At 64.7% G+C, this 26,903-nt stretch overlaps 6 protein-coding genes across 30 annotated transcripts in view; 3 read left to right on the top strand and 3 right to left on the bottom strand.

Moving 5' to 3' along the window:
- MAPK8IP3 (mitogen-activated protein kinase 8 interacting protein 3) overlaps window positions 1–7,583 on the top strand; it is a 63,265-nt gene extending 55,682 nt beyond the window's left edge. For 8 of the 14 annotated variants that reach the window (XM_033236216.1, XM_033236206.1, XM_033236215.1 and 5 more), the window contains 16 exons: window positions 79–249; window positions 867–993; window positions 1,287–1,382; window positions 1,472–1,630; window positions 2,303–2,468; window positions 3,267–3,449; window positions 3,527–3,716; window positions 3,822–3,941; window positions 4,015–4,095; window positions 4,195–4,262; window positions 4,442–4,590; window positions 4,847–5,018; window positions 5,090–5,203; window positions 5,425–5,664; window positions 5,762–5,911; window positions 5,988–7,583. In XM_033236216.1, the coding sequence (XP_033092107.1) occupies window positions 79–249; window positions 867–993; window positions 1,287–1,382; window positions 1,472–1,630; window positions 2,303–2,468; window positions 3,267–3,449; window positions 3,527–3,716; window positions 3,822–3,941; window positions 4,015–4,095; window positions 4,195–4,262; window positions 4,442–4,590; window positions 4,847–5,018; window positions 5,090–5,203; window positions 5,425–5,664; window positions 5,762–5,911; window positions 5,988–6,109 (2,308 nt within the window). In that variant the 3' untranslated portion in view covers window positions 6,110–7,583. Of the gene's footprint in view, window positions 1–78; window positions 250–866; window positions 994–1,286; window positions 1,383–1,471; window positions 1,631–2,302; window positions 2,469–3,266; window positions 3,450–3,526; window positions 3,717–3,821; window positions 3,942–4,014; window positions 4,096–4,194; window positions 4,263–4,441; window positions 4,591–4,846; window positions 5,019–5,089; window positions 5,204–5,354; window positions 5,394–5,424; window positions 5,665–5,761; window positions 5,912–5,987 lie in introns of all 14 variants that reach the window. The other 6 variants (XM_033236218.1, XM_033236212.1, XM_033236210.1 and 3 more) reach the window with 1 other exon arrangement.
- Window positions 7,584–7,585: 2 nt separating this feature from the next.
- Window positions 7,586–8,987, bottom strand: NME3 (NME/NM23 nucleoside diphosphate kinase 3). Of its 4 annotated transcripts, none has more exons than XM_033236236.1 (5): window positions 8,742–8,987; window positions 8,533–8,663; window positions 8,305–8,406; window positions 8,117–8,229; window positions 7,586–8,002 (listed from the first exon to the last, which is right to left on the bottom strand). In XM_033236236.1, exons 1-5 carry the CDS (start codon window positions 8,785–8,787, stop codon window positions 7,885–7,887), a joined length of 510 nt encoding a protein of 169 aa, XP_033092127.1. In that variant the 5' UTR covers window positions 8,788–8,987; the 3' UTR covers window positions 7,586–7,884. The 4 variants fall into 4 exon arrangements, with proteins under 4 accessions (XP_033092127.1, XP_033092125.1, XP_033092128.1 ...); XM_033236234.1 differs by having other exon boundaries at window positions 7,600–8,002; window positions 8,515–8,663; window positions 8,742–8,947; XM_033236237.1 differs by having other exon boundaries at window positions 7,606–8,002; window positions 8,125–8,229.
- NUBP2 (nucleotide binding protein 2) lies at window positions 8,246–25,764 on the top strand. 8 transcript variants are annotated; one of them, XM_033236225.1, is made up of 8 exons: window positions 8,246–8,250; window positions 20,297–20,320; window positions 23,118–23,236; window positions 23,338–23,536; window positions 24,275–24,429; window positions 24,549–24,659; window positions 24,768–24,837; window positions 25,125–25,764. In XM_033236225.1, exons 2-8 carry the CDS (start codon window positions 20,305–20,307, stop codon window positions 25,268–25,270), a joined length of 816 nt encoding a protein of 271 aa, XP_033092116.1. In that variant the 5' UTR covers window positions 8,246–8,250; window positions 20,297–20,304; the 3' UTR covers window positions 25,271–25,764. The 8 variants fall into 8 exon arrangements, with proteins under 8 accessions (XP_033092116.1, XP_033092118.1, XP_033092119.1 ...); XM_033236227.1 differs by lacking the exon at window positions 23,338–23,536 and adding an exon at window positions 22,578–22,722; XM_033236228.1 differs by lacking the exon at window positions 8,246–8,250 and having other exon boundaries at window positions 20,186–20,320; window positions 23,398–23,536.
- Window positions 9,144–10,441, bottom strand: MRPS34 (mitochondrial ribosomal protein S34). The gene is made up of 3 exons (XM_033236233.1): window positions 10,065–10,441; window positions 9,870–9,912; window positions 9,144–9,765 (listed from the first exon to the last, which is right to left on the bottom strand). The coding sequence occupies exons 1-3, from the start codon at window positions 10,383–10,385 to the stop codon at window positions 9,473–9,475; spliced, it is 657 nt and encodes a 218-aa protein (XP_033092124.1). The 5' UTR covers window positions 10,386–10,441; the 3' UTR covers window positions 9,144–9,472.
- Window positions 10,494–13,882, top strand: EME2 (essential meiotic structure-specific endonuclease subunit 2). Its single transcript, XM_033236223.1, is given in 9 exon segments — window positions 10,494–10,556; window positions 10,559–10,763; window positions 10,994–11,130; window positions 11,517–11,609; window positions 12,304–12,395; window positions 12,578–12,671; window positions 12,830–12,945; window positions 13,076–13,265; window positions 13,347–13,882. Coding segments are annotated over 9 exon segments (1,161 nt in total). The 3' UTR covers window positions 13,518–13,882.
- SPSB3 (splA/ryanodine receptor domain and SOCS box containing 3) lies at window positions 13,998–19,897 on the bottom strand. 2 transcript variants are annotated; one of them, XM_033236221.1, is made up of 7 exons: window positions 19,782–19,897; window positions 18,612–18,749; window positions 15,696–15,873; window positions 15,396–15,583; window positions 15,213–15,315; window positions 15,015–15,140; window positions 13,998–14,708 (listed from the first exon to the last, which is right to left on the bottom strand). In XM_033236221.1, the coding sequence occupies exons 2-7, from the start codon at window positions 18,735–18,737 to the stop codon at window positions 14,362–14,364; spliced, it is 1,068 nt and encodes a 355-aa protein (XP_033092112.1). In that variant the 5' UTR covers window positions 18,738–18,749; window positions 19,782–19,897; the 3' UTR covers window positions 13,998–14,361. The 2 variants fall into 2 exon arrangements, with proteins under 2 accessions (XP_033092112.1, XP_033092113.1); XM_033236222.1 differs by lacking the exon at window positions 19,782–19,897 and adding an exon at window positions 19,372–19,507.
- Window positions 25,765–26,903: the final 1,139 nt, after the last annotated feature.

Raw genomic sequence — 26,903 nt, 5'->3', positions numbered from 1 at the left:
GGGCAGCAGCTGCAGGGGAAGGGGCAGGGAAGTTCCCTGGTCCTTTGCCCACCCCTCACCTCCCTGTGCCTCCGGCAGCTTCAGCCGCCTCTTCAGCTCCTCCTCCAGCCCCCCTCCGGCCAAGCGCCCCTACCCCTCGGTGAATATCCACTACAAGTCGCCTACCACGGCTGGCTTCAGCCAGCGCCGCAGCCATGCCATGTGCCCAATCTCAGCGGGCAGCCGGCCCCTGGAATTCTTCCCTGACGAGTGAGTGTCCCATGGTCCCCACTAGTGGCCTGCAATGGGGTTGGGGAGGCCCTGTCCTGAGGCCCCTCCCCTCCAGGACCTGAAGCAGGACTTTGAGGACAGCCTCCACCTTGCTGGCCACATGCCAGGGGTCGTGACCTCTCCCTGCACACTGCCTGCCCCTCCCTGCAGTGGGGAGCTGGGCTGCTTTGGCTCCGCAGTGTTTGGTTCAGGATGTCCCTTGGCAGAGGCTGTGCACACCAACAGTCAGGGAGCTGCACTGGGCTCCACGGTGGCCTCTGCAGCAAGGAGCCATTTCAGGCGTATGTCCAGCAAGGAGTCGCTGGCCGCGCCTGTGCCCTGGCGGTACTCCAGGTCCCGGTCCGTGGAGCCCTCAGTGACTGTGGCCGAAGAGCAGCCCCTGGGTCGAGCAGGTGCCAGCTGTGGCCTCCAAGCCCAGGGGCATACCCGGTGCTGAGAAGGCCACCCTCCCCAACTGGGCACTCGGTGGCCGGGAAAAGGCGAGGATGGGCCTCCCTGCCGTGACCTCCCCCAGGGCAAGCCTGGGGCACTGTGGGTGCCTGCTGCTCGGCCGCTGCTCACCCTGGACAGACATCACCCATCATTCTTCCACTCAGCGACTGCACGTCCTCCGCTCGTCGAGAGCAGAAGCGCGAGCAGTACCGCCAGGTGCGTGAGCACGTGCGTAACGACGACGGCCGTCTGCAGGCCTGCGGCTGGAGCCTGCCCGCCAAGTACAAACAGGTGCGGGCGGGGCGCTTCGGGGACCGGGCGGGGCCCCGCGGGGGCGGGGCGTGGGTAAGGGGCGGGGCTCTGTGGGCGGGGCGAGGGCGGGGCAGGGGCCTGGCAGCTTCCTAGTAAGCCTCCTGGGCAGGGGTCTGGAGAGTGGGAGGAGGAGCCCCGCGGCTCCCACGCCCCCACCTGCCTCCAGTCTTGAGGTGGCTCTGCCGCCAGAAGCTGGCAGCTCGGCTTAAGGTTTCTGGAGGGATGGGTAGGAGCCATGGCTCGTGCCCACGGCGCCTCCCTGCTCCCTGCAGCTGAGTCCCAACGGGGGCCAGGAGGACACGCGGATGAAGAACGTGCCGGTGCCCGTGTACTGCCGCCCTCTGGTGGAGAAGGACCCCACCATGAAGGTGAGCCGGCGAGCACCCCATTCAGGCCGGCTGGGCGGGCTGGAGGCTGGGAGCGCCGGTGACACCCGACCCCGGCCCTGCCCTTGCAGCTGTGGTGTGCTGCGGGCGTCAACCTGAGCGGGTGGAGGCCCAATGAGGACGACGGTGGGAATGGAGTCAAGCCAGTGCCAGGCCGCGACCCCCTGACCTGCGACCGCGAAGGAGACAGTGAGCCCAAGAGCGCCCACGGGTCTCCCGAGAAGAAGAAGGTGAGTATGGCGGAGGCCACCGGGCACCTCCCTGGCTTAGTCTCAGGACAGCTCAGCCGCAGAGCATGCTGGGAGTGAGACACAGGCCAGCACCCGGAAGCAGGGCAGCACAGGGGCCCCTGGACTTCGGGAAGCAGTGTCTTCCCTCTCCAGGACGGAGCCGCCTTCTGGGTTTTCAGTAGGAGTCTTGGCCCACGTGGCTGGGAATGGGGCTGCAGCTGGGGTGGCCCTCCCCTCCCCTCCCCTTTCCGAGTGCCATCCAGCAGTCTCGGTCCCCTGGCTGGGAATGGGGCTGGGGTGGGCCCTCTTCCCCTCCCCTCCTCCTCCCCCATCTCCTCCCCCTCCCCTCCTCTCCGTTTCCCTCTCCCCGACCTCCCAAGTGGCCTGGAGTGGCAGAGCTTGCTTCCTAGTGGTCGGAGGCTTAGTTTTATGGCCCAGCTTGGGCCTCTTGGAGCTCAGCGGCTTTCTCTGTGGAGACGAAACCGGGTATGCAAGCGCTTTAGAGTGCAGTCCTGAGTCCGCATTGCTCTGGCCCCGGGGGAAGGACAGCCATGTCCCCTCAAGCTACAGTCAAGGCTGGATCCTGACAGATTCTGGGAGTCCCATGGCCCCTTGCTGCTGCCGGGTAGACTCAAGCTCGGGCTCTGACCTTGATCCCGTGCCCTGAAACAGGCCAAGGAGCTCCCTGAAATGGACGCCACCTCCAGCCGGGTGTGGATCCTGACCAGCACCCTGACCACCAGCAAGGTGGTGATCATCGATGCCAACCAGCCGGGCACTGTGGTGGACCAGTTCACCGTCTGCAACGCGCACGTACTGTGTATCTCCAGCATCCCTGGTGAGCGGCTGGAGTGGGCGTTTCCACTTGGGCGCCACTCCCTTTTACTAGCAAGCTAAGTAAAAGCCCTGCCACACAGCACCCACCTTCTCGGGGTGTCCTGTGGACACGGGAACATGGCAGTGGACAGTGGGAGGGGCAACACCCAGTCAAGTGAGGCGCTGGGCCCTGTTTCTGGGAGGAAGCTCGCAGTGGCCTCGGCCTCTTCTTCCTACCTTCTCGGGACCCCACGCTCACCTGGTGAGAGGGTGAGGGGTAGGCATCACCCGCAGCTTGAAGCATCACTTGGGGACCACCGGAAAACATTTCCTCATGCTGAATGTGAAACCTCCAGTTGGGCCGAAATCTCACGGCCTCACCGGGGGCTAAGGGGGTGTGGGTGAGGAGCTTCATGTCACCCCTGTGAGCGGTAACCTTGGTGATGTTCTGGGCCAGCCCCAACACTGGGAGGATGAAGGGGTGCTGAGGGCTCTGCCAGGTCTCTGGTGTGAAACCACAGGGCCGTCTGGGTTCTTGAGGGTCTGCCACAGGATCACAAGTTGTTTGCTCCCAGGACCAGGGTCTTACTACTCAGCTCCCCTGGCCCAGGGGCCCACCCAACAAAGCAGGCTTGCTGGAGTTCCAGGCCTCCAGGCAGAGGGTCCTGGGTGGGCTGTGGGTGGAGCCATGTGTGGAAGCTGGGTCTGCTGGGAGAGTGGAAGGCCAGCTCCCGCTCCCTCTGCCCCTGTATGAGTGCTGGGCATGCCCTTGCAGTAGTGCGTTCCCCAGCACAGGCTGATGGGCCGTCCCTCTCCCCAGCGGCCAGTGACAGCGACTACCCCCCCGGGGAGATGTTCCTGGACAGCGATGTGAACCCAGAGGACCCGGGCGTGGACGGCGTGCTGGCCGGTATCACCCTGGTGGGCTGTGCCACCCGCTGCAATGTGCCACGGAGCAACTGCTCCTCCCGAGGGGACACCCCGGTGCTAGACAAGGGGCAGGGTGAGTCCTGGGCGAGTTTCCCCCATCCCCTCGTTCCCACCTTTCCGCCCAGCCCAAGCTCACCTCTCCTAACACAGGGGAGGTGGCCACCATCGCCAACGGGAAGGTCAACCCGTCCCAGTCCACAGAGGAGGCCACAGAGGCTACAGAGGTGCCAGACCCTGGGCCCAGCGAGCCAGAGACGGCCACCTTGCGGCCCGGGCCTCTCACAGAGCACGTCTTCACTGACCCAGCCCCCACCCCATCCTCTGGCCCCCAGCCTGGCAGGTGAGCAGGAGCGGAGGGGGAGGCTTGCAGAGGTGGGAAGGGCCTAGGGGTCTTGGGGCAGGTGCATGCCCCGTGGCCCCCCTGGAGCCACCGTCCTTCCCACAGTGAGAATGGGCCGGAGCCTGACAGCAGCAGCACGCACCCAGAGCCGGAGCCCAGCGGGGACCCCACAGGAGCAGGCAGCAGTGCTGCACCCACCATGTGGCTGGGAGCCCAGAACGGCTGGTAGGAAGGGCCCAGGGCAAGGTGGAGGGGGGTCCTAGGTGAGTCCCTCGCCCACTGCCACTTCTTTCTACAGGCTCTACGTGCACTCGGCTGTGGCCAACTGGAAGAAATGCCTGCACTCCATCAAGCTGAAGGACTCCGTGCTGAGCCTGGTGTGGGTGACCCAGGCTGAGGGCCGGGCGTCACGGGGGAACAGGGCGGAGGGGGCCTGCACAGCCTGGCCCAAACCAGGCTCACCACATTCCTGTTTCAGGCATGTCAAAGGCCGTGTGCTGGTGGCTCTGGCGGACGGGACCCTGGCCATCTTCCACCGTGGTGAAGGTGGGGCCTGGCAGCACGGGGTGTGTGGGTGGCAGCTGATGGCCCTGGCAGTGTTTAGCCAAGGGACTCCCGGGGTTCCAGGCGTCTCCTTAGCCTGGCAGTGGGTATCTCAACCCCTGATGTCCTGAGCAGAGGTGGGGCCTGGCCAGGCCTGAGCAGGTGTCCGGGGCTCCCTCCAGATGGCCAGTGGGATCTGAGCAACTATCACCTAATGGACCTGGGCCACCCGCACCACTCCATCCGCTGCATGGCTGTTGTGTATGACCGCGTGTGGTGTGGCTACAAGAACAAGGTGCACGTCATCCAGCCCAAGACCATGCAGATTGAGGCGAGTGCTGGCCAGGGGCCCCAGGGAGGGGAAGAGGCTTCTGCCGGCCAGCAGCTCTCCAGCACCTTCCATACAGAAGTCCACAAAGCCCTATGTGGGTCCCATCCTCCCTGTACCGCCAATGAATCAGGCTCAAACAGGCGCAAAGCAGGAGATCTGAGGGGGCTGTAGGTGGCCCTGGGGCTGTGGCAGGTTTGGGACTGCCCACTTCCTCTGCTCTCCCCAGCCCTGTTGATGGGCAACCATGACTCCACAGAAGTCATTTGACGCCCACCCGCGGCGGGAGAGCCAGGTGCGGCAGCTGGCGTGGATCGGCGATGGCGTATGGGTGTCCATCCGCCTGGACTCCACCCTGCGGCTCTACCATGCACACACGCACCAGCACCTACAGGATGTGGACATCGAGCCCTACGTCAGCAAGATGCTGGGTGAGGTGCCGTGCCAGGTGGGGCGGCGGGGGGCTCAAGGCCAGCCGCCCTGACCACTCTCCCCCCCACAGGCACCGGCAAACTGGGTTTCTCCTTCGTGCGCATCACAGCCCTGCTTGTCGCGGGCAGCCGGCTCTGGGTGGGCACCGGCAACGGAGTGGTCATCTCCATCCCCCTGACAGAGAGTGAGTGGCATGCACCCCTGCAGGGACAGTGGTGCTGCCAGAGGTGTCCATGGGTTCCCAGAGGTGGCTCTGCAGGGCCACCTGGGAGGGTGCCTCACTGCCCCTACGCTGACCACTCTCCTCTTCTCCCATGCTCCTCTTGTGTCCCCAGCTGTGGTCCTGCACCGAGGCCAGCTCCTGGGGCTCCGAGGTAAGCCCAGCCACCTCCTCTCCCCCCACAGGAGCCTCTCCCACCCTCCATCTGTATGCGGGCTCAGCGCCTCTGGGTTCTCTCCCTGCAGCCAATAAGACATCCCCCACCTCTGGGGAGGGCGCCCGTCCCGGGGGCATCATCCACGTGTACGGCGATGACAGCAGTGACAGGGCAGCCAGCAGCTTCATCCCCTACTGTTCCATGGCACAGGCCCAGCTCTGCTTCCACGGGCACCGCGACGCCGTGAAGTTCTTTGTCTCGGTGCCAGGTGAGGCTGGGCCCTCCTGCTATCCACATCGCCTGCACGCCAGTGGCTGCCGCCTCCCCCAGGAGGCCACTGTCCTGAATCGCTTCTGCCATCCCAGGGAATGTGCTGGCCACCTTGAACGGGAGTGTGCTGGACAGCCCAGCTGAGGGCCCTGGGCCAGCTGCCCCTGCCTCGGAGGCGGAGGGTCAGAAGCTGCGGAACGTGCTGGTGCTGAGCGGCGGGGAGGGCTACATCGACTTCCGCATTGGTAAGCAGGGCCCAGGGACGGGACTGAGGTTGGGCGCGGGGGGAGCCTGGCCCTCACTCTGCTGCCTTGCCTGCAGGAGACGGAGAGGACGACGAGACGGAGGAGGGCACAGGGGACATGAGCCAGGTGAAGCCCGTGCTGTCCAAGGCAGAGCGCAGTCACATCATCGTGTGGCAGGTGTCCTACACCCCCGAGTGAGGCCGCTGCCCTGCCTGGCCCGACCTGTACATAGGACCCCCGACCACCTGACCCCCGCCTGCCCTGCGGGGTAGCCAGCCAGGCGCCGCCGCCCCTCTTCTAACCTCTCAACCTGCAGCTTTCACCTGAGTCTGGTCCCCTCCAGCGGGCAGGGAGTGCGGGGATGCCAATCAGCTGGGAGGAGAAGGGGAGGGTGCTTCCACCTGAGGGGAAGATGCTCTCGGGACAGTTTCCCGGGCGGCTCCTGGCCAGCTTCCAGCCCAGAGTCCTCAAGTCCAGGGCACCTTGGGCCCAGCGCAGGCAGGACCCGAGGTGGCCCTGGCTCCACCCTAGGCCTCCTACTCCCCAGCACCCCTGGAGGAGGCAGGGGCTCCCCACCGCCGAGGCTGCCTGCCCTGGGCCCACCTCTGCATGCTGCTCATGGGGCCACCCTGCCTCCCCGGCCCTCACTCTGCCTGGGGGAGCTGGGCCAGGCACTAGCCTTTGCCCAGGGAGGTGGGCCTTAGGCTGCCCAGGTGCCTGCACCCCAGCTGGCCTTCTCTGGGGCTTCCCCATCCTCAAGCGTCTATCCTCTGTCTGTCCCCATCCCGGCTGTCCCCTGCCCAGGGAGCTGGCATGAAAGCACGAGGCCCAGCTCCCTGGGGCAGCTGCTTGAGAAGAGAGACTGCTACCCCATCCTGCCCACGCGGGCAGGCTCTTGCCGTGTCCCCCCCAGGCTCTGCCTGGGCAGAAGACTCACCTTGGAGGAGTGGGCCTTGGAGTCCTGTCCCTCCCAAGCCCCCAGGGTGGGATTTCTCAGGCTGCCAGGGCAGGCCCAGGCCTCAGGAAGAAGGGGAGGCCCCTGGCCTCTCCGGGTTCAGTCCTAGGACGCAGGCTTAGCCTCAGGTTGATGGGGGATAATGTGCTCCCGGGGCCTGCCTCCTGCACAGGGGTCCACGGAGCCCAGCTCCCAGACACGCTACTAAGTGCCTAGGGTTGCCCGCTGTGGCCTGCTCCCCGGGAGCAAGAGGCCACCAAGCAGAGGCCCATGGGGCTGAGGATGGAGCCGCCCCCAGCCGACTCCAAGCCTGTAGCGGGCAGAGGCCACCCTGGACTGCTCTCCCTGTCCAGCCGGGCCTCGCTGGCCTACTCCTACCTTCCAGGCCCACTGCACTCCTGTCTGGGAGGCCCTGATGAGGGCAGCCCAGCCCCCGCACCCACCCCCAACCAGAGAAGCACAGATCTTGGGGAGCTGCCCCATGAGCCCCGCTGGCCACCGTGGGCTGCAGCCACTGCGCTGCCGGCTTCTCCCCACCATCCCTGCCACCTCCACTGTGATGTATGTCTGCTCCCTCGTCTGTTTCCCCAGGATCTCGAAGTGACTCGGGCTGAGCAGTGGTGCGGCTGGGGGAGGGGTGACGATTCTCCTCAGGCTTTGGCCCTGCAAGCAAACCCACATATCTGCTCTGTATGTAATAAACGTCTTAACGTCGTAGCTGCCTGTTTCTAAACCCAAACCGACACGAAAACGACTTCACTTTATTATAAAAAGAAACGTTGGACCATGTTGGGTTGGGCACCAAGACAGTGTCCTGGCATGTTTCCAGGAGAGCCGCAGGCTCCTGGAGCAGCTCCTCGGGCAGGAAGCCCTGTACGCGGAGAGGCCCGCGCCACTCTCGATGCAACGTCCTGACAGGTGGATGTTCCAAGCGCTGCGGGGTGGGGCCAGAAGCCCGGCCACCTGGGCCCTGGAGGAGGCTGGAGTGTCAGAGCCTCTGCGACGCGCACCTGCCGGGCTACTCATACAGCCAGTGCCCGGCGCTGTCCTCCCAGCACAGGAGCTCGTCTGCGCGGAACCAGAGCGCGATCTCGCGGCGGGCACTCTCCACCGAGTCGCTGCCGTGAATCAAGTTTCTGAGCGGAAAAGGCGAGCGTGAGCGCGAGAAGGATAGCTCCGGCACAGGTCCCACGAGGGCCGAAATGGGGGAGGCCGGGCGGGGCTGGGCCCGTCCCCGGGGCGAGCCTTACTTGCCAACCTCGATGCAGAAATCCCCGCGGATGGTGCCGGGCGGGGCGTCGGCCGGGTTCGTGGCCCCGATGAGCGCCCGCGAGGTGCGCACCACGTCCAGCCCCTGCCATACCTGTGCGGGGGGACGGGGGCGGTATCACGCAAGGGTGGGGTCCCGGGGCCGTCCGCCCGCTTCCCGGGCACTCACCATGGCCACCACCGGCCCGGAGGCCATATACTTGACCAGGCGGCCGTAGAACGGGCGTTCACGCAGCTCGGCGTAGTGCTCGCGCAGCAGCTCCTCGGAGGCCTGCGGAAGGGTCACGCCGCCTGCGCCGGCACCCAGGCGTCCCCAAGTCCCCGCCCCCCGTCCCCCACACCGCGCCCCCGCTCGCTCACCGCGCCCCCGCTCGCTCACCGCGCCCCGCGCCCCCACCTGCACCAGCTTCAGCGCCACCAACTTGAAGCCCTTCCTCTCGAAGCGCCGCACGATCTCGCCCACCAGCCGCCGCTGCACGCCGTCCGGCTTCACGGCCAGGAAGGTGCGCTCGTGTGCGCCGGTGCAAGCTGCGGGGCAGGCGGGGACGTGGCGTCAGACCGGCCCAGCACCGACCGCCCGTCCCCCGCCCGCGCCGCTCCGCTCACCGGCGGGGAAGAGGTTGGCGAAGATCGTCAGCACCAGGCAGATCATGATGGCAGTGCGGACGCGGGCTCCGCGGGGCGGGGAGGTGGCGCCTGGGGCGGGGCCTGCGCTTAAAGAGGCCTGGTCCCGGCGCGGCGGCCTCCGCGGACGCACGTAGGGAGGTTGCTTCACTTGCACCCCGGAACCCAGCAGCCGTGGGGGGCCAGAGGGCAGCTGCGGAGGCCAAGTCTCCTCCAGTGGCTGGGACACTAACTGTGTCCCCCACAACCCGCCCAGGTGGTTCCAGCCACGCGGCGCCCTGCTCCGCACCGCGCGAGCCCCCGCCCCCCGGCCAGGGCCAAGACCACAACGTCAGCCCTTCTCTCCCCGGTCCTAAAGACAGCGCGCAAAGACACCGCAACCCGGGGTACTTCTTCTCTCTTTATTCCCTTCCATAGCTTCTGCCGGGATCCAGGCAAAGAGAGCACTAATGGGGGAAGGGGAGCTAGCGCTTCCCGCTTTCCCCAGCGTGAGCCTTCGGAGTTCGGTGTGGGGGCAGCAGGGCCAGAGGAAAGACACAGGTGGCGATTTGCCCCAGCCCTCCCCCACTAAAATGCAGATCCTCAGAAAACGTCGCGGAAGGTGACCTCCCAGCTCCGAGGGCAGACTGGGGTGTAACGCGAAGACGGTTTCTTTCATCAACAAGATCCCCGCTGCCTCGCAGCCCCTCAGGCCCCCCGCTGGCTCTGGCATTCTAGACGGGGGTGCCCTTGGCCCTTCCTTTGTCCTCCTGTTTTGCAGGGTAGTCCCAGGGCTCCATGCGTGCCCTCTGCACATTCAGCATGGGCTCCTCGGTGCTCGGGTTTCCATTCTTCTGTCGTTCTGCGAGAATCATGGCCCGGAGGAGCGGCGGGTACGGCACGGAGGCCAGGCTGTCCTCCGGCGCCGGCGTGAACGCGGTGAAGGCTTCCTCCTCGTGTTTGGGCACCAGCCGCCAGTCATGGTACATGACGTGTTCGATCTCCCGCGCCTCGCTCTCCGTCTTCCCTGATGAAGGAAAGGAGGCGTGCTGCACACACATTTGCTGTGCCGTCGGTGGTCGGCATCGAACTGCCGGGCACCCGCTCTCCACCAGCTCTCCCGAGCCTTACCTTTGAAGGTCAGGACGCCCCAGGCCTTCCCGTGGTCCAAGTTCTGCAAAGCCAGAGGGAAGCGAGGTCAGCTCGCAAGGCTCTCGGCCCCCGAGATCAGGAGGTGGGGGCCTCCGACACGCAAACCTGCAGGGAGGAGGGGAGGCGGGGAGACCGGGCGGCTGCAGGGGCGGGGTGCGGACGGGGTGCACGCACCTGCGCCGTGTAGTCGGGCTGCACCCGCGTGAGGCGCCAGTAGCACGGCTCATCGTGCTGCCACAGCCAGGACTTGCGCGTGACCAGGCGGCCCAGGCCGAAGAGCGGGAGGCGGCCGAGCAGCTGCAAGAGGCGGCTCTCGCGGCGCACGTCGGCCCAGGCCCGGACCGGCAGCCGGCGTCCAGAGAACGGCCGCGTCAGGGTCTCGTAGTCCACAGCGTAGAGCTGCGAGTCGCGCGGCCTGTTCAGTTTCTCCCGCAGGGCGCGCACGCGGCGAGCCAGCTCCGCAATCAGCCGCGGACGCACCTTCTTCCGCGCCATGGCGGATCCGCGTCCTCAGCGCTGTGGACGGAAGTTGCCGGAAGAGGCCGGTGTCCCAGGCTAAAGTGTTCGGGCGCGGCCGGAAGCGAAAAAGAAGTCGGTCCGGCCATGGCGGGGGTTGGACCCGGGAGGGCGGGGGTCTCTCGCCAGGCCAGGGCCGGGGCCGGGGCCGGGGCCGGGGCCGGGGACGGGGCGGGAGCGGTCAGCGGCGACCTCCAACCTGGGAGATCTCAGACTCCGACTCTGAGGGCCCCGCCGGCTCGGAGGCCGCCGCGAGAGCCCGGGACCCAGCAGGGGAGCGCAGGGCGGCTGCCCAGGCGTTGCGGCTGCTACGGCCGGAGCAGGTCCTGAAGCGCCTCGCGGTGTGCGTGGACCCAGGTGCGGCGGAGGGCACGGGCGATGCTCGGGGTAGGAAAGGCCTTTCTCCGCCAGGCGGCGCCCTCCGTCCGACCGGGCGGGGCGCGCGCGCCGAGAGGCCTGGGGCCGGGCGCGCTTCCCAGTCGGGGGTTTGTGCCGAATGCAGACTGCCGGGTCCGCGCCCCTGCCCAGGTAGGGCGCTCGCAAGGGTGGAGGGAAGCAGTGACCGTGCTCCTCTCCCCCGGTCCCAGCCATCCTGGAAGACGCTGGTGCCGACGTCCTGATGGAGGCCCTGGAGTCCCTGGGCTGCGAGTGCCGCATCGAGCCCCAGCGCCCGGCCCGCAGCCTGCGGTGGACCCGAGCGAGGCCCGACCCCTGCCCCTGCAGCGTGAGTGGTCGCGGGTTCCCGAGGGCCAGCCCCGAGTTGGCTGTTTTGCTTCCATGATTTCAGTCCTGGAGCTGTCCCTGAGGCAGCTGCCCTGGGCGATGCGCGTCTCGCGGATGGTAAACCACGGATGGAGAACGGAAAGTGGGGGTGCCCAAGCCGTTCTGCTGGTAAAGAGGCGAGCTGGCTGGAAATGGTTCTGTCCGGAGTCAGGCTGTGGTCGGGATTCCTGCCGGCTCCACAGACCTGACCTGGGCTTCTGTAGAGCAGTCCCGTCAGGTCCTGGGCTTGGCTGGGGCCACGGACCGCGTTGCTGCTAGACTGCCCAGGCAGGGCTCCTAGCGCACCTGGGTTGAGACAGGCAGCAGCGCGTCCCCATGTCCCCACAGCTGCCTCCTGAAGTGTGGGCTGCAGATGAACAGGAATTCCTGCTGCTGCTGGAGCCCGAGGAGTTTCTGCAGGGCGTGGCCACACTGACCCAGGTGCTCGGGTGGTGGCAGTAGTCCCTCTCCAGTTAGGAGGGGTGGGTTCCCAGCCGGGAGGCGCCTGCGCTGCCGGTCCCTGCCCTTGTAGACGGGGCTGGAGGGGGCATGGGGCAGGCCAGGATTCCTCTCTGATCCGAAACCCTAGAGGTTTCTAGGGTGAGATGGAGAAAGCTCCTGGGCACCTGTGGAGGCTACAGCTGCTCCTGGAGGGTCCTGAGAAGTGCCAGGAAGCCGGGGACTGGGCAGTAGGCTGCAGGCGGTCTGTGTTCGTCCTCTGACAGTGGACAGCCCGGCCCCTGCCTGCAAGGAGCAGTGCTCAGGTGCTGTTGCACCAGGCAGTATGGGGATAGGCCAGACTCCTGCCAGGTCCCTGTGTCCAAGGATGAGTCTTTCAAGCCCCTGCTTTGTGCTAGGTTAAAGCTAGGCTGGAATACAGAGGTGGACCAGGATGAGGGGCTCAGTGGAACTGAGATGTGCCCAGGCAGCCACTCTAGGGGTCTCCTTGGCCTTCTTGGCCTCGTGGAAGGCACAGAGCTGGTTTTCTCAGAAGGGGTAACAGAACAGAGGCTCCTCTGGGCACCACTGGCTCTTTCTCAGGCTTGCTGTTCTGCAAACCAGCTGTGGCCTGGTGGCCCATGGCCGTGAGCCGCAGCCTCCCATGAACAGCTGTGCCACACGTTCTCATCTTCAGATCTCTGGCCCAACTCGCTGGGTGCCCTGGATCTCCCCTGAGACCACCACCCGGTCCCACCTGGCTGTCATCGGGCTGGATGCCTACCTGTGGTACTGCTCACTCTCATGCCCACAGCAGGGCTGGCTGGGACGGGGGTTCAGGGGAGGTGGGCACACTTCTGGGGTTGCTGTGGCACAGCTGATCCCACTTCCCCAGGTGGGCTCTGGCAGAGGCCACACTCAGGCAGGGCAGGCCCCATGGGGAGCGGGGAGGAATGGTTACCTCTGCTCAGGTCTCGCCAGCACGTTGCCCGGGGGACACAGCAGCCGGAAAGCCCAAAGGTGGCCGGTGCCGAGGTGGCCATCGGCTGGCCGCAGGTGGAAGAGGTGAGGGTCTATCTGAGCTGGGTGAGTCAGGTGGCCTGGGTCCCAGTGACTGGGCTGCTGGCTGGGTTTGGTTCCCAGCGTGGCACATGGGGCAGCTATCAGCTGTGTCCCGGGGAGCCTTCCTCTGGCTCGTGCCCACCGGCTTGCCTCCTCCCCAGGCCCTGGTGCTCCTGCAGCTCTGGGTAAACCTGGACGTGCTACTGGTGGCCTCGTGGCAGGAACTGAGTCAGCACGTGTGCGCCATCACCAAGGCTCTCGCCCAGTGTCCCCTCAAGTGCGTGACACCTGGACTGAAGGGGGTGGGGGCAGGATCACCTCAAGGTGGTGGCGGTGCCTCTCCGGCCTCTGGGGAGCTGCTCAGGTGAACTTCTAAAAGGCGTCTCCCTGTCCTTCCCCATCCCCAGGCAGTACCGGGAGTCCCAGGCCTTTTCCTTCTGCACAGCAGGGCGCTGGGCAGCCGGCGAGCCGGTGGCAAGAGACGGCACAGGGCTGCGGGGGGCCTGGCGGAGGCAGATCAGGCAGTTCAGTCGAGTCAGCCCAGCCGTGGCCGATGCAGTGGTCACAGCCTTCCCCTCCCCTCGCCTTCTGCAGCAGGTGGGCCCCTCCCTCCTCGAACCCCTCCAGGTGCAGAGGCCCAGTCCCCAGGCACCCTCTCATACCTTTGCCTGCCCTTAGGCGCTCGAGGCCTGCAGCACGGAGCAGGAGCGCATGGGCCTCCTGGCTGACCTCCCTGTGCTGCCCAGTGAAGGTGGGCGTCCCCGCAGGGTGGGGCCTGACCTCTCACGCCGCATCTGCCTCTTCCTGACCACGGCCAACCCTGACCTCCTGCTGGACCTGGGCTCCTGACCACACATGGGACCACCAGGACAGCATGCAGCCTTGGGGACAGACCAGATACCCTGGTGCAGTGGGGGAGGACCCCAGCCATACATGGATCCTCAGCCTGGGTGGGTTCTCAGCCTCTGGCTGAGCAGGTCTGACCTCAGGGGGACGGTGGGTGGTTGCAGGGGAAGTTTTAGGTAGCTGGGATGAGAAGTGGGGCTTCTGGCTGGCAGATGACTGGTGGTTCCTGTGCTGAGTCCTGGACACACAGGCCACAGGGGAGCTCAGCAGCAGGGCTGTGTGCCCCCCCACACACACACACACACTTGGCAGGGGCCAGAAGGCAGCACCAGGGCCTCACTGCCACCTGGAGGCTTGGGGTGTGGCGCCCTCAGCCAGGAGCAGTAGGGGACTCCTGAGGACGTTGGGGGCAGTGAAATCTGGAGAAGGCCCAGGATTCTCGCAAGCCTGGTCTCTGCATGGATGTGTTTCAGCCACGCCACGTGGGTGTTAGACATCAACTCTACATTTATTGCAGTCACTTAAGTCTACGACGGCGGGGCAGCCACCGACACCATGCAGAGCAAGTTAGGAAAATCCGAGTCCCTGTGGGAACAGGAAGGGCGGGCTCCAGCCAGGCTCTCCTCACAGCCTCCCACAAGACCCGGGGCTCAGGGCAGCTGCTTCCCCCACCCAGCACAGCAGCAGAGGGTCCCTAGAGCCTCCACAGAAAGGACTGTCCCAGCCTTGGGAGGCAAGAGATGGCTCCCTCCAGACGGGCCTCATCCAACTCCGCCCTGGAGTGTGGCTGGAAGGAAGGGACAGGAAACGGCTGTCCCAGCCCAAGAAGACAGTTTCCACTGGGAAGTTAGGTCCGGCGGCATCGCTTCCTCTGGCAGGGCCGGGGCTCGCGACTGCTGGGGCAGGCCGAGGTCGCTGCCTGGGGATCAGACACTGGGGCCTTGCGGCGGCTGCAACTCATGCTCAGGACCCAGCCCAGCTTGTTGTGTAGCACCTGCTTGAGGCCTGGCGGCAGGGGCAGGCCCTCCAGCGTGTCCCCCGAGTCTGGCCGCAGCTGGCGCAGGCGGTGGCAGCAGAGGTACTGGAGGGAGGTGGCGCTGGCGCAAGAACGGGTAACCTTCATGCTGCTTCGGGCTGCCGTGGAGCACACCATCGGGTAGAACCTCTTGTTCTGCAGCTTGGTGGCTGCCACGCCTGGAAGGGAGGGGCCTAGCCTGAACCCCGGGCAGGGAAGGGGACAGCTACCGGGCACAGCCCCTCAGACCACATACTACAGTCACCTGGGTGGCCAGCTGACACAGCTGAGGCAAGGCAGAGGGTGCACGTGCTGGCCCTGCCACTCCAGCCTGGCCTCACTGTCCCAGCCCCTGGGACCCTGGGGCTTCAAGCTTCTAGGAGGAACCCTTTCAGGAAACCTCAGTGTCCACTGGGCTGGGGTATGGTGGGCCACCTCCCTCAGGGTGACAGCTGAGAGGAGCTCAAGTCCTGTGGCGGCCTCACCTATGCACTTCCTGTTCTTGAAGAAGGTGAGCGTGCCGTGCCAGGTGTCCAGGTGCACACCGATGATGGAGCCCTGGCCGAACCGTGATGAGAAGCTGGTCTTGTCGCCCTTGTGGTGGAGGAGGCCTGGGGGCAGCCAGGGTTGGAGTGAGCCCAGGAACTCCAGGCTCAGCCCCGCCCCACCTGGGCCTCACGCACCCGTATAGGAGAGACCCCAGCTGTCCTCATCCCTGCCCAGCAGGCTGCAGAACGTGTGGCGGTATTTGTCCAGGTCCACATCCGATGTCCCGATGCCCACCATCTAGGAACGGGACGGGCAGAGGGCACTCTGGGCCACTGGGGCCAGGCCCCCCAGAAGCACCCTGGGCCAGAGCAACTTACCATATCGGTGCCATAGACGGGCGAGGTCATCTTGATCTCCCAGAAGTGCTGGCCCTCCCCCAGCTCCTTGGTGCCCCGGATGGCCGCTGTGCCACAGCTGTACTCCATGTGGAAGCTGACCTTGCGGTTGTCACAGCTCAGCAGGGTGGCTGACGACTTATTCAAGTCATCCCAGACCCAGTCGAAATCTGTAAGAGAGGCCCAGGCTGGGGCAGCCCTGAGAGCTCCACGGGGCTCTGCCCTGCCCACCCCTAGGCCCGCCCGCAGTGCAGTCCCAGCAGGGGCCAGGCCCCATCTCACACTCGTCTTCCTCTCCGCATCGACAGTCTTTGCCCCGGTGGGCCGAGTGCAGGCTGCTACAGAAGGAGGCCTCGCTCTGCCCGGCACAGTCACAGAAGGACTCACCAGTCACAGGCACCGCACTGGGGATGGATGGCGGCAGCGCAGAGTACTCGGGGTCGGAGTCCGAGTCGCTGTGCTGGGAGAGAAGGGCCGGCTGTTCCTGCCTGTCGTCAGTTCTTGCCCTCTCACCCCTGCCCTCTGCCAGCCCAGCCTGAGTCTCTTCCTCCCCTTCCCTGAGCCACCCAGGGAAGGATGGGGGTCCAGGACTTCACAGGACCCCGAGTGCACAGCCCAGGCTCCTTCCTAACAGGCTCCAGCTCTGCCCCGTTCTGCACGACCAGGAGGGCCCTGGAGGCCCAGCACTGAGCAACAGCCAAGGCCATCTGGCCTCCAAGTGGTTTCTAGATGGTGGATGAGCCCTGGCCCGCCCTACCTGCCCAGAGCTGAGACGGTGTGGACACCTTCTTCCCTGCTCGGCCAGCCCTGCAGGGGCCCCAGGCAACACCACCACCCCCGCACCAGGCCCAGCTGCAGCCACCTGGCCTCAGGGCAGTCCCCACCACACTGTGGCCCAATGACCTTCCTGTTACTTGAGCAGACCCTGCCTCACCACAGGGTCCTATTGCCCAGTGCCCACTACAGGCCCCACCCCTCCTGGCGCCGGCTTCAGCTGTCACCTGAGGCTTCTCCAGCCCCTTCATCCCTGTTCTGTTTGTCTTTTGCTTCACTGAAGTTCTCCTTGGTCCTAATTCTTGGCCTCCTCCCACCAGAATGTGAGCTCCTTGTGGGAGGCGGGGCCCCTCCCAGCCTCCTCCCCGTCACAGGCTTTGTGGGGGCCGCCCAGGGCCTAAATGGACCAGGTGGTCAGCAGGGAGAGTGCTAAGTGACCAGGGGGGCCCAGTGGCAGAAGCCTTGGGACAGTGAGAGTACAGGTTGGGGGCTGGTCCAGAGAGGTGATGTGACCCCCAGGAGAAGCCACAGGGGACCATGACATGGGCGCCACCAGCTTCCAGGTGAACGTGGACCTATCCAAAGCCAGCCTCAGGGCAGGACACTGTCCCCTCTGGAGGGGACGGCCCCACCCCACAGATAAGGCAGGCCCAGAGGACCCTACCCCACTGCCTAGAAATGGGGGTCCCCAAAGCCAGGGTAGACCGACTGAGTCAGAAGCCACGGCACAGAACTGAGCACTTGTGTGGCAGGTCCAGGGCTGGGCTCCCTGGAGAAGGAGACAGACTGAACGCCACTGCCTACCTCCTGCCCACAAAAGACCGCAGGCCCATTTGGTGACAGGACAAGCAGCCCGTGTGTCAGTCACTGCCCAGCCCGCAGGCACGTCTGCATCCCACAGCCACGAGCCTGGGAGACTCAGACCATGTGACCTGCAGGAGCTGGAGGCGGGCGGGAAGGCAGGTCAGGGCCTCTCCCTGGCTGGAGCACGGAGCTCCAGGAGACCCCAGGGCAGCCCCCACCCAGTGGGGAAGACCTGCTTCTCAATTTGCCCCCAAGGCCTAGTGGGCCCACCGGGCTCAGGGAGTTCTCACTCGGCGGGAAGCCCAGCCCCTCCCAGGACACCTGGCTGAGCTTGAACAACTGTGCAGGGGAGCTGTGACAGCAGAGAGCAGCAGCAGGTCACACAAGCAGCAGCCCCGGAAGGACACGGGCCGTGGTGACAGAGGACAAGCAGCATGCGTGTGTCAGATGCTGGCCTATGGACACGCCCGCATCCCACAGCCATGACCCTGCGAGGCCAGGACAGACTGCTCCAGGGCACATGACCTGTGGCAGCTAGAAGTGGGGCAGGAAGGCGCAGCCACACTCCTGCTCTGGTCCAAGGGAGATAACAGGAAACCGACTGGGAAATCACCCCCCAGAGGGACCCCCACCCCTCCCAGCCTCACTGCACCCCATCAGGCCAGGCAGCTGCCCTCACGGTCTGCTAAGGTGAGGGTCAGGGGCCACGGGTGCAGGTAGCTTCTGCCTGCAAAGCCCACAGGCACATCAGATCACCTGGGCTGCAGACAGACAAACACCTGAGCTGTTCTGAACACCTTCAGGCTCCTGGGCCTTCCTAAGCAGGTGCAGAAATTTTTACCTCCAAATACCACGGTTTTTTGTTTTGGTTTAACACACATGTATGTGAACAAAGAGCATGTGTTTGCACTGGCAGAAGAAGTGTCCAGTAGGACACGTAGCAAGTTAACGATGGCCACCTCCAGAAATGGACTGGGTAAACCAAAGAATTTTTTTGTTTGTTTTGTTTTTTTTTCGAGTCAGGGTCTAGCTGTGTCACCCAGGCTGGAATGCAGTGGTGTGATCACAGCTTACTACAGCCTTGACCTCCCTGGCTGAAGCATTCCTCCCACGTCAGCCTCCTGAGTAGTTGGGGACTATAGGCACGTGCCACCACGCCTGGCAAATTTTTAAATCTTTTGTAGAGACAGTTTCACCATGTTGCCCAGGCAGGTCTCAAATTCCTGGGCTCAAGTGATCCTCCAGCTTCAGCCTCCCAAAGTGCTAGGATTTATGGGTGTGAGCCACAGTGCCCAGCCCCAGACTGGAGGATTTCTGTTGAATGAACCAAAAGCAATTGCCAACCTCTCCACAGACCATGGACTTCCGAGGAGAAAGCAAAGTGAAGAATGCAGTGTGTTCTGAGGTCCCGTCACCCGAGGCTGGCTGTGTGCTTTGCCAAATTAAAGAGTCTCACTGAATGTGGCGTGCCCAGCAGACAGGCCCAGGGTTGGCCTGGTCCTCTGGCCTCAGAAGCATCTTCCCCTCCAATGGACTCCCGGTTCAGGGAATGCCTGCCTGCCTGCCTAGGGCATCTCCACACCTTAGCTCAGCCACGTCCGCCTGGCCCCCGGGACCTACCTGCCCATCAGAGTCGTAGCCCCAGTTAGTGGAGCCTGCTAGAGCCACAGCCCGGGCATCTGCGTCTCGGCGGGCTGCACTCAGGACGAAGTGCCAGGCCCTGCTGTTCCGGGGGCGTCTGGCCATGGTGGAAAGAATCTAGAAGGAAACACAGGCTCTGGACAAAGGAAGACTCCCAGCGCCCCCAGCCCTGAGCTTCCAGGCTGGGCCACGGACGCACTCAAAGTGGGGACTGCAGGGGCCGCGCCGGTGCCCAGCCAGGGCTCCAGAACGCTTCAAGAGCCCGTACCTCACTCCAGGATCTGAGCAGCTCAATAAAACCTAGGTAGATCCTGTGAAACGCCACCCAGACACCCATGACTCCGCAACGCGAATCCCAGCCCCTGTCTCCTGCTCCACCTCACGAACCTGGCCGCCCCGCCCGCCTGTCCCGCATGCACTTCAAACCTCCACTCGCTCCTCCTCCGTCGTCCAGTTTGACAAATGGCATCTCCGGCCTTTCAGTTCCTCATGCCAGAAGCACGGTGGTCACCCCTCCCTGACACCTTCCCCTCATGCCCGGACCGACCGCCGCACCCGCCTGCATCCTCCTCCCGCCACCATCTCCTGGGCCACACGACTCTGCTCGCCTTCCCCTCGGCTCGCTACCGCCAGGGCTCCTCGTGAAACAAATCTTAAGACCTGCTCAGCGCTGGCCGCTGTTCTGGCATAAAATGCAAAAGGCTGAGAGGGCCAGGTCCGCGCTTCCCAGGCCACTTACCTGGCCCGTCCCTCGCCAGCTCCGGGGTCCCCGCCCTGCTCCCCGTGGGTTCCGCCTCCCCTTCCAGGGCCGACCCCTGCGCCGGGCTCGCGGCTGGCAACGCCCGCTGGGCCCCGGGCGGGGTTTCAAGGAGGCCGGGGAGGATGGCGGCGCCCGGATCGCCGAACCCTGTCCAGCCCCAGGCGAGGGCGGGTGCAGCCGGAGCCGCCCTCCCCGGGGCCTCCCGGCCTGGCTGTCCCCTCCCGCGGGCGCGCGGGTTCCGGAGTCGGCGGCGCCTGGGAAGCCTCTCTCGGGCACGGCCCTCAGGAGAGGAACAAAAGCGGTGCCCTGGCCGCGCTGCTACCGCCGCGCCCGCAAGGTCAGCGCGCCCGCCCCGAGCCCGGGACCGCGGCCGGCGACCCGCCGCTCACCTGCAGCCCCCGCAGCGGGCTCCGCTGGCCGGGCCCTGACCCACTTTCCGCCCGGGCGCGAGACGTAAACAATCCCCGCCCCCTGCACCCATTGGCTCCGGGGGCGAGGGGCGGCACACCTGTCTCGGAGCTTCGAGTGGGGAGGCGGGAGTCGGGAGACAAAGCTATTGCCGAGAGGTTTCGAGAACTGTCAATCCTAATCCAACGTTCCTATTGGCCAGTTCGCAAGCGATTGGAGACAAAGGCCGCGAGCCCATTGGGCCTGGGGTGAGGCGGTCGCGCAGGCCGCGTTGACACGAAAGTAGGTCCGTGCCCGCGTCGTCATCTGCGCCGGAATCTGCGGAACCGGCTAGGGAGCTCCTCCGGCGATCTGATTGGCTGAGACAGCAGGACTAGACCTATCAAGAGGAGCCAGGGGTGGGCACGCACTGCCCATTGGTTGGAAGGCCCTTCGCTCCATCTGGGAGGCTGACGGCCCGCGGGCGGAAGCGCAGGGCGGCCGCGAGCTCCTGGAGGTGGCGGGATGGAGTCGGCGGCCGGTGAGTGGCGGGCCAGGGAGCGGAGCCGGGACAGGGCCTCGCCTGGGGCCCCGCCGCACCCCATCCCAGGGCGGCCTGGCTGCGTCGCGCGCCTCCGGTGCGACCATCACTGGCCAGCATGGCTGGGTCAGGCCAGAGGCCGCGGCGCGGGCGTTTTCTAAACACGGTCGTTTTCCGCGTGCCCTGGATTCGATGCGGAAGGTCCTTGACCTCGGAGGGCCTGAGTCGTGGAGCTGGGGGAGATTTTAAAGGAAACTTTGTTGAGCACCGCGTTGTAGGCGGGCTCGGTGGCGCCTGTGGGCCCCGCTACCCTGGAGGTCGCGGCCGCGGTCGCAGCTGCACCGCAGCCCGGGCAGGAGCGAGACCCTATGTTTAAATAGGTCACACGCGCGTAGTCATGAAAGTAAGACGGACGCCGGCATCACCTGCTTTTAGTTATTTGTGGAAGTGGCGCTCTAAGTTCAGAAAAGTGAAAGTTGCGCGGGACGGAATTCACACCAGTGCGGAAGATGCGTTCGCCAGGTCAGCGCCGCTGGCCCTCCTGAGTAGTGGGAGCCGCATTTCCCTTCCAAGAGAGCTGGAGTCCGGTACCAAAAAGAAAACATTCCTCCGGCAGCACGGTCTTGTAGCCCAACTCTGACAGATTAGAAATCCAGGGCTGGAGTCTTATTCCAGAGGAGAAGCCTGGAAAAGCCTGTCCTTATTATCAGGACGGATTTACTACAAAGTAAGGATATTACTGAGATTGGTAGAAGCTTTTTTTTTTCTTTTTTGAGACAGAGTCTTACTATCGCTAAGGCTGGAGTGCAGTGGCGCGATCATAACTCACCGCAGCCTTGACCTCTTGGGCTCAAGCGACCCTCCGACCTCAGCCTCCTGAGTACCTGGGACCACAGGATGCACCACCCCGCCTGGTTCATTTTTTAATGTGTAGACATGGGGTCTTAATGCGTTGTTGAGAGTGGTCTGGAACTCCTGGGCTGAAGTGATCCTTCCACTTTGGCCTCTCAGAGTGCTGGGATTACAGGCGTGAGCCACTGCACCTAGTCCAAGCTTTTATTTTGTTGCGGGGAGACGGAGACTCGCTCTGTTACCCAGGCTGGAGGGCAGTGGCACAATCTCGATGACGGCTCACTGCAACCTCCACCTCCCAGATTCAAGCAATTCTTCTGCCTCAGCCTCCCAAATAGCTGGGATAGCAGGCACGCGCCACCCTGCCTGGCTAATTTTTTTGTATTTTTAGTAGAGACGGGGTTTCGCCATGTTGGCCAGGATGGTCTCCATCTCCTGACCTCGTGATCCCCCTGCCTCAGCATCCCAAAGTGCTGGGATTACAGACGTGAGCCACCGCACCCGGCCCCAAGCTTGCTTTAAATGGGGAAAATATGCACGTAAAAATTCAGAAGGCCTAGATTGGGCAAGGAGATGGTGCTCAGCCTCCGTCCTGTGCTTCCAGCACAGCCGCGCCATCCGGCAGGCTCACGCTGACTGTACTTTGCTGAGAACAGGCTTAGGAGCTGCCTCAGTTTGCTGAGAAGTGAAACGTTCTTAGGGGAACCTTCAGGGTTGCTGTCCCGGTTCCCTGAGACTAGTCCCTGCGTTCACCATGGTGCTCAGCCCAACCCACCAGACAGGCACAGTTCCCACCTCTGCCAACAAGGAAAGCCCCTGGGGGTTAACCCTGCCGCTGGCGCCAGCACCGATGGCAGTGTGGCAGTCAGGACCCAGACCTGACAGAAGTGCCCACTCCCTCTCTGCGCAGGTCACTGCCAGCACCTCTTGGTGTTGCTGGGATTTAAGTCAGAATCCCTTTTATTGCCTCAGGGGTGACCGCGAGGCTGTGGTCTCGGGGCTTTGTGTTTGCAGGAGTGTGGGGCTGGGGCTGGCTTTTCTGTGTCCCCGGAGGAGACCTCAGGCAGCCTTTGTAGGTCCGAGGACCTGCCTGCGTGCCAGGTTCTCCCAGGAGGCTTTGGACTTGGGGCCTTTGAACCTAACCTTGAGAGGCGGATCAGGACGGGGTGGTTTTTCCGCGTCGTGTCTTGAGCCCCTCACATGCATCCTCCAAGGACCTGTCAGCAATGGAGCAGCTTGCTGGAGACAAGGGGCATGACCTCAGCGGTGGCGCTGGGGTGAGAAGGCAGGGGTTTTGCCAAGGTGTCTGCCATCGCGTGGCAGGGACAGGATGGGACCCTGGAAGGAAGAGGAGCTGGGGCTGTGCGGGGAGCAGCCAGCTGCCCTCACCTACTGCACATTGCAGGAGCCGAGAGCCAGGGACGCCGGTGTGCAACGCGTGGTTGTTGCCACCTTGGGCCCTCAGCTGCCAGCATCCCTCCTGAGAACTGGAGGCCCAGGGCAGCCTCTGCCGCCTCTGCCGAGCCCGGGGTGCATGGACTGAGGAAAGGGTGGAGTCTATTTGGTTTCCGTTAGAATTAGCAAGGGGCTGGCAGTCTCATGATCATGACACTCACGTGTGCGAGCTTGCACACGTCTGCGCATGAAGGAGCGCACGCACCCTTGCACGCACCGAGAGGAGAGTTGGGCAGTTTCCGCTTTGAGCAGCACAGCCTCAGGCGGGTGCAGGGAGTGCCATAGTCTTAGAGGGACCCCTCTGGGTCTGGGGCTGCAGGGGACCTGCCTGGAGGTCTTTACATCAGGGCGAAGCCAGGCAGGGGCTGCCTCTGGGTCTGGCGATTCGCCACTGCCCCGCTCAGAATGTGGGTGCGGGAGGTGGTGGGTGGCCCCGTGTGTGGGCACAGTGGGCACCAGGAGCCCTGACCTCTGTCGTGTTTCTCACCAGAGCCTGGAAACCTGGCGGGCATCAGGCACATCATTCTGGTCCTCTCAGGAAAGGGGGGCGTTGGGAAAAGCACCATCTCCACGGAGCTGGCCCTGGCCCTGCGCCATGCAGGCAAGAAGGTGAGCGCCCTGCCCCTCACTGGGCGGAGCCCCAGGCAGCCACCTGCATCCCGGCAGAGGCCTGGCGGTGCCCCTGGCCTAGGCTGTGCCCCTCCTTGTAGGTGGGGATCCTGGACGTGGACCTGTGTGGCCCCAGCATCCCCCGCATGTTTGGGGCACAGGGCAAGGCCGTGCACCAGTGTGACCGCGGCTGGGCGCCCGTCTTCCTGGACCGGGAGCAGAGCATCTCGCTCATGTCCGTGGGCTTCCTGCTGGAGAAGCCGGATGAGGCCGTGGTGTGGAGGGGCCCGAAGAAGAACGGTAACGGCTGGGCGGCCTGTCCGCTGTCCTGACAAAGGTGTTAGCGTCGGCGCCAGCCTCTCCCATGGAAATGCCCCCCTCCAGCAGTCAGGCCTGTGCCTGGGACCTGCACAGGACACCCGCGACCAGGCCCAGGGCTCTGGCTGGGGGTGTCTCGAGTTGGGTCTGTGCTGCCACACAGCCGACCCCCATTCCCGGTCAGAGGGAGCAGGGTCTGCTGAGACGCTGGCCACAGCATGCAGGGACCTGGGGCCCCCGTGGGGCAGGTCGTCAGGCAGAGCTGAGGGGGTTCTGGTGCCTCTGGAGCAGGTGGCATTAGACGCCCCCAAAGGCAGGGAGAGGCTGGTGGGAGTGAGGCTCAGGCTCTGGGTGCACCAGGGGGGCGTCCACCACGGAGAATCTGGGTGCTCCCATGTGTGGCTACAGACCCCTGGAGGGTCCTGGCTCCGTGTTCTGATTTGGGGCCTTGGGGAGTCGGGGGGGCTCTGCGGGCAGGGGCTGGATGCTGGAGAAAGGGATGCTGTAGACAGCCCTGGCCCCATCTTGGCACTCCTGGTCAGGGTCTGGCTGGCTCCTGCATCGCTCCAGGGCCTCCCGAGAGCCTGTGATGGAGGCTGGTGGCAAGTGACACGTGATGGACTGCAGCTCCTCGGCCTGACCTGGCTGGTTCTTAGTGGCACAGGGCCACGTGTGCAGACCTGCCCTGCCCTGACGGCCCCGTCTGTCCCGTCTTTGCAGCGCTGATAAAGCAGTTTGTGTCCGACGTGGCCTGGGGGGAGCTGGACTACCTGGTGGTGGACACGCCCCCGGGGACCTCCGACGAGCACATGGCTGCCATAGAAGCCCTGCGCACCTACCAACCCCTGGGGGCCCTCGTGGTCACCACACCCCAGGTACCGCTGCGCCACCTCCCCAAGTCCCTGGGCGCTGCTTCCCAGTGGGCTGGGCGGGTCTCCCTGCCTGTGCGCCTGGCCGAGCCCAGCAGACCGCAGCCTTGGCTCCTGCCCCTCAGGCAGTGTCCGTGGGGGACGTGAGGCGCGAGCTGACCTTCTGCAGGAAGACGGGCTTGCGGGTGATGGGGGTCGTGGAGAACATGAGCGGCTTCACCTGCCCACACTGCACAGTGAGTCCCGGGGGTGGCAGGGGGACCGAGGCAGCGCCTGACCCGTGGGGGTGGCAGGTAGGCCGAGACGGGGCCTTGGGTGGCGCTGGGCTCACCGCCATTTCCTAGGAGTGCACCAGCGTCTTCTCCAGGGGCGGCGGGGAGGAGCTGGCCCGGCTCGCCGGGGTGCCCTTCTTAGGTGAGCGTTTCAAGCTGGTGCTGGGGTCCCGGCCTCCCATTCTGTCTCTGCCCTGGGTGGGTTTGACTTCCGTGCCCCCAGTGCCCGAGGGAGAGGAGGGGATGGGAGCTGTTTCTTCCTCTCTCCTCGGGCCACACGCCGCACCACTGCGACCTCATCCACCCGCGCCCTTCTCAAGGCCCTCTACAGGCACGGGTGGTTCCGGTGCCTCTGCTTTTGGCCAGCTGAGCCCATGCTGGGAGCAGGAGGTGCAGACACAGCGCCACCACCTCCACTGTGCCCTGCAGGCTCTGTGCCCTTGGACCCCGAGCTCATGAGGAGCCTGGAGGAGGGCCACGACTTCATCCGGGAGTTCCCCGGGAGCCCCACCTTCACCGCACTCATCTCCATAGCGCAGAAGATTCTGGACGCGACGCCCGCATGCCTCCCCTGACTAAGGCCGCCTCGAAGCTGCCTTCCAGAGCCACCAAGGGCTCTGCTCCAGCCTCTCAGAGAAATGGAGAGGGCTCAGTTCCCGGGACCTGCAGGGGCAGGCCCAGGCGGCATCAACGGGAGAGCGACTCCCTGACCAACCCCGCAGGGATGTAGCAGGCACCAGCAGCTCTGCCTGGTTGGCCTGTGGCTGAGAGAACAGCTCGGGCCCTGGTGCTGTGGCCTGGGTGCCCTGCAGCTGTGAGACGGGGGTGGCCTGGACTCTCCTCCCATCCACGTTTCCCACCTGTGCCCCTGGCAGCCACGTGTCCACACGGTCAGCAGAGCGCAGGACTTCTGCAGTCCTCAGGTGACCCTGGGCCACCAGCACCCTGGGGTCACTGTCATCTGCGTGAAGCTGGGGGAGGGCTCCCTAAGGGGACGAACTGACCTCAGGCCTGTCTTGTAACTGTAGAGGAACCTATCATTAAACGTGTCCGCTGCTGTGGTGACGAGTTTGATGTTTCTAGAGTCTTTTGTCCTTCGGGGTCAGATAGCACCTGCTTCTGTAAGTTCCTGGGCTGGGCTGGGCCGGCAGGTTCGTTAGCTTCGTTGTCAACAAGCGCCTGGGTACAGGTGCTGATGCGTTTGCATCAAATGTGGTGGGAATTTGGGGAGATTTTGTGATGAACCTGAGAGCCAAGCCCTTTGCTGTGGAAGAATGGCCTCCCCGGGACACTGCGGCACCCCTGCTGGGACTGAGACCAGAAGTCGGGTTGAGAAGGGAGCTCCGATCCCAGGGGCCTCCTGCACCTCTTCTCAGTGAGACCTGAAAGGAGAGCTGTTCCAGAAAGCAGGATGCAGTGTTTCTCCCAAAGGAAGAGCTCAGCCTTCAGCAGAGGAGGACCCTGGAGGTGGGGGTTGGGAACCAACCTGGGCAGTCCCTAGGCGGGTGGGAGGATGCCAGGCGCACCTGGACCAACAATGCCAGTGCCCTGAGGGGGCAGAGAAGACCAATGCCGGGGGCATCTGCAGGGGGTGCAGCTTCCCACGCTAGACTGATGGCCTGCCTGGGGCTCACTCCTCACCCCACCTCAGCCTCACCCTGGCTGCCTGGACCACACCCCTCGGGACACTGCCTGGTCCTCAGGGCGATGCCTCGAAGAGGAGGGTGATACGCAGAGCTCCCGGGGATTTTAGTTGGTGCCATCATTCCTGGGGGACGTCCTGCAGGGAGCCCGAGGGGCAGCTGCAGGGACCAGGAAGACACACAGGTGTGGGGCAGTTGGCCAGGGCGGTGGCAGGGCAGGATCCAGACGGGGACCCTGGGCGTGGCTGAGCCGGGTAGGACAGAGGTGAGGAGACCAAGGCGCACCCCAGGCAACGCCGTCGTCCCCCCGCAAGCCAGGTGGTTTTTTTTGAGACAGGGTCTTGCTCTGCCGCCCAGGCTGGAATGCGGTGGCACAATCTCGGCTCACGGCAGCCTCTACCTCCCGGGCTCCAGTGATCCTCTTGCCTCAACCTCCCTAAGATCACAGGCATGGGCCACCATGCTGGGCTAATTTTTTTTTTTTTTTTTTTGTAGAGATTGGGTCTCTCTTGTGTTGCCCAGGCCGGTCTCTTGAATTGCTGGGCTCAAGTGATCCGCCCACCTC

This window comes from Trachypithecus francoisi, unplaced genomic scaffold (genome assembly GCF_009764315.1).
Source record: "Trachypithecus francoisi isolate TF-2019V2 unplaced genomic scaffold, Tfra_2.0 Lachesis_group15, whole genome shotgun sequence".
Lineage (NCBI taxonomy): Eukaryota > Metazoa > Chordata > Mammalia > Primates > Cercopithecidae > Trachypithecus > Trachypithecus francoisi.
The sequence above is the reverse complement of the archived record's forward strand: the minus strand, read 5'-3'. Positions and strand labels throughout refer to the sequence as shown.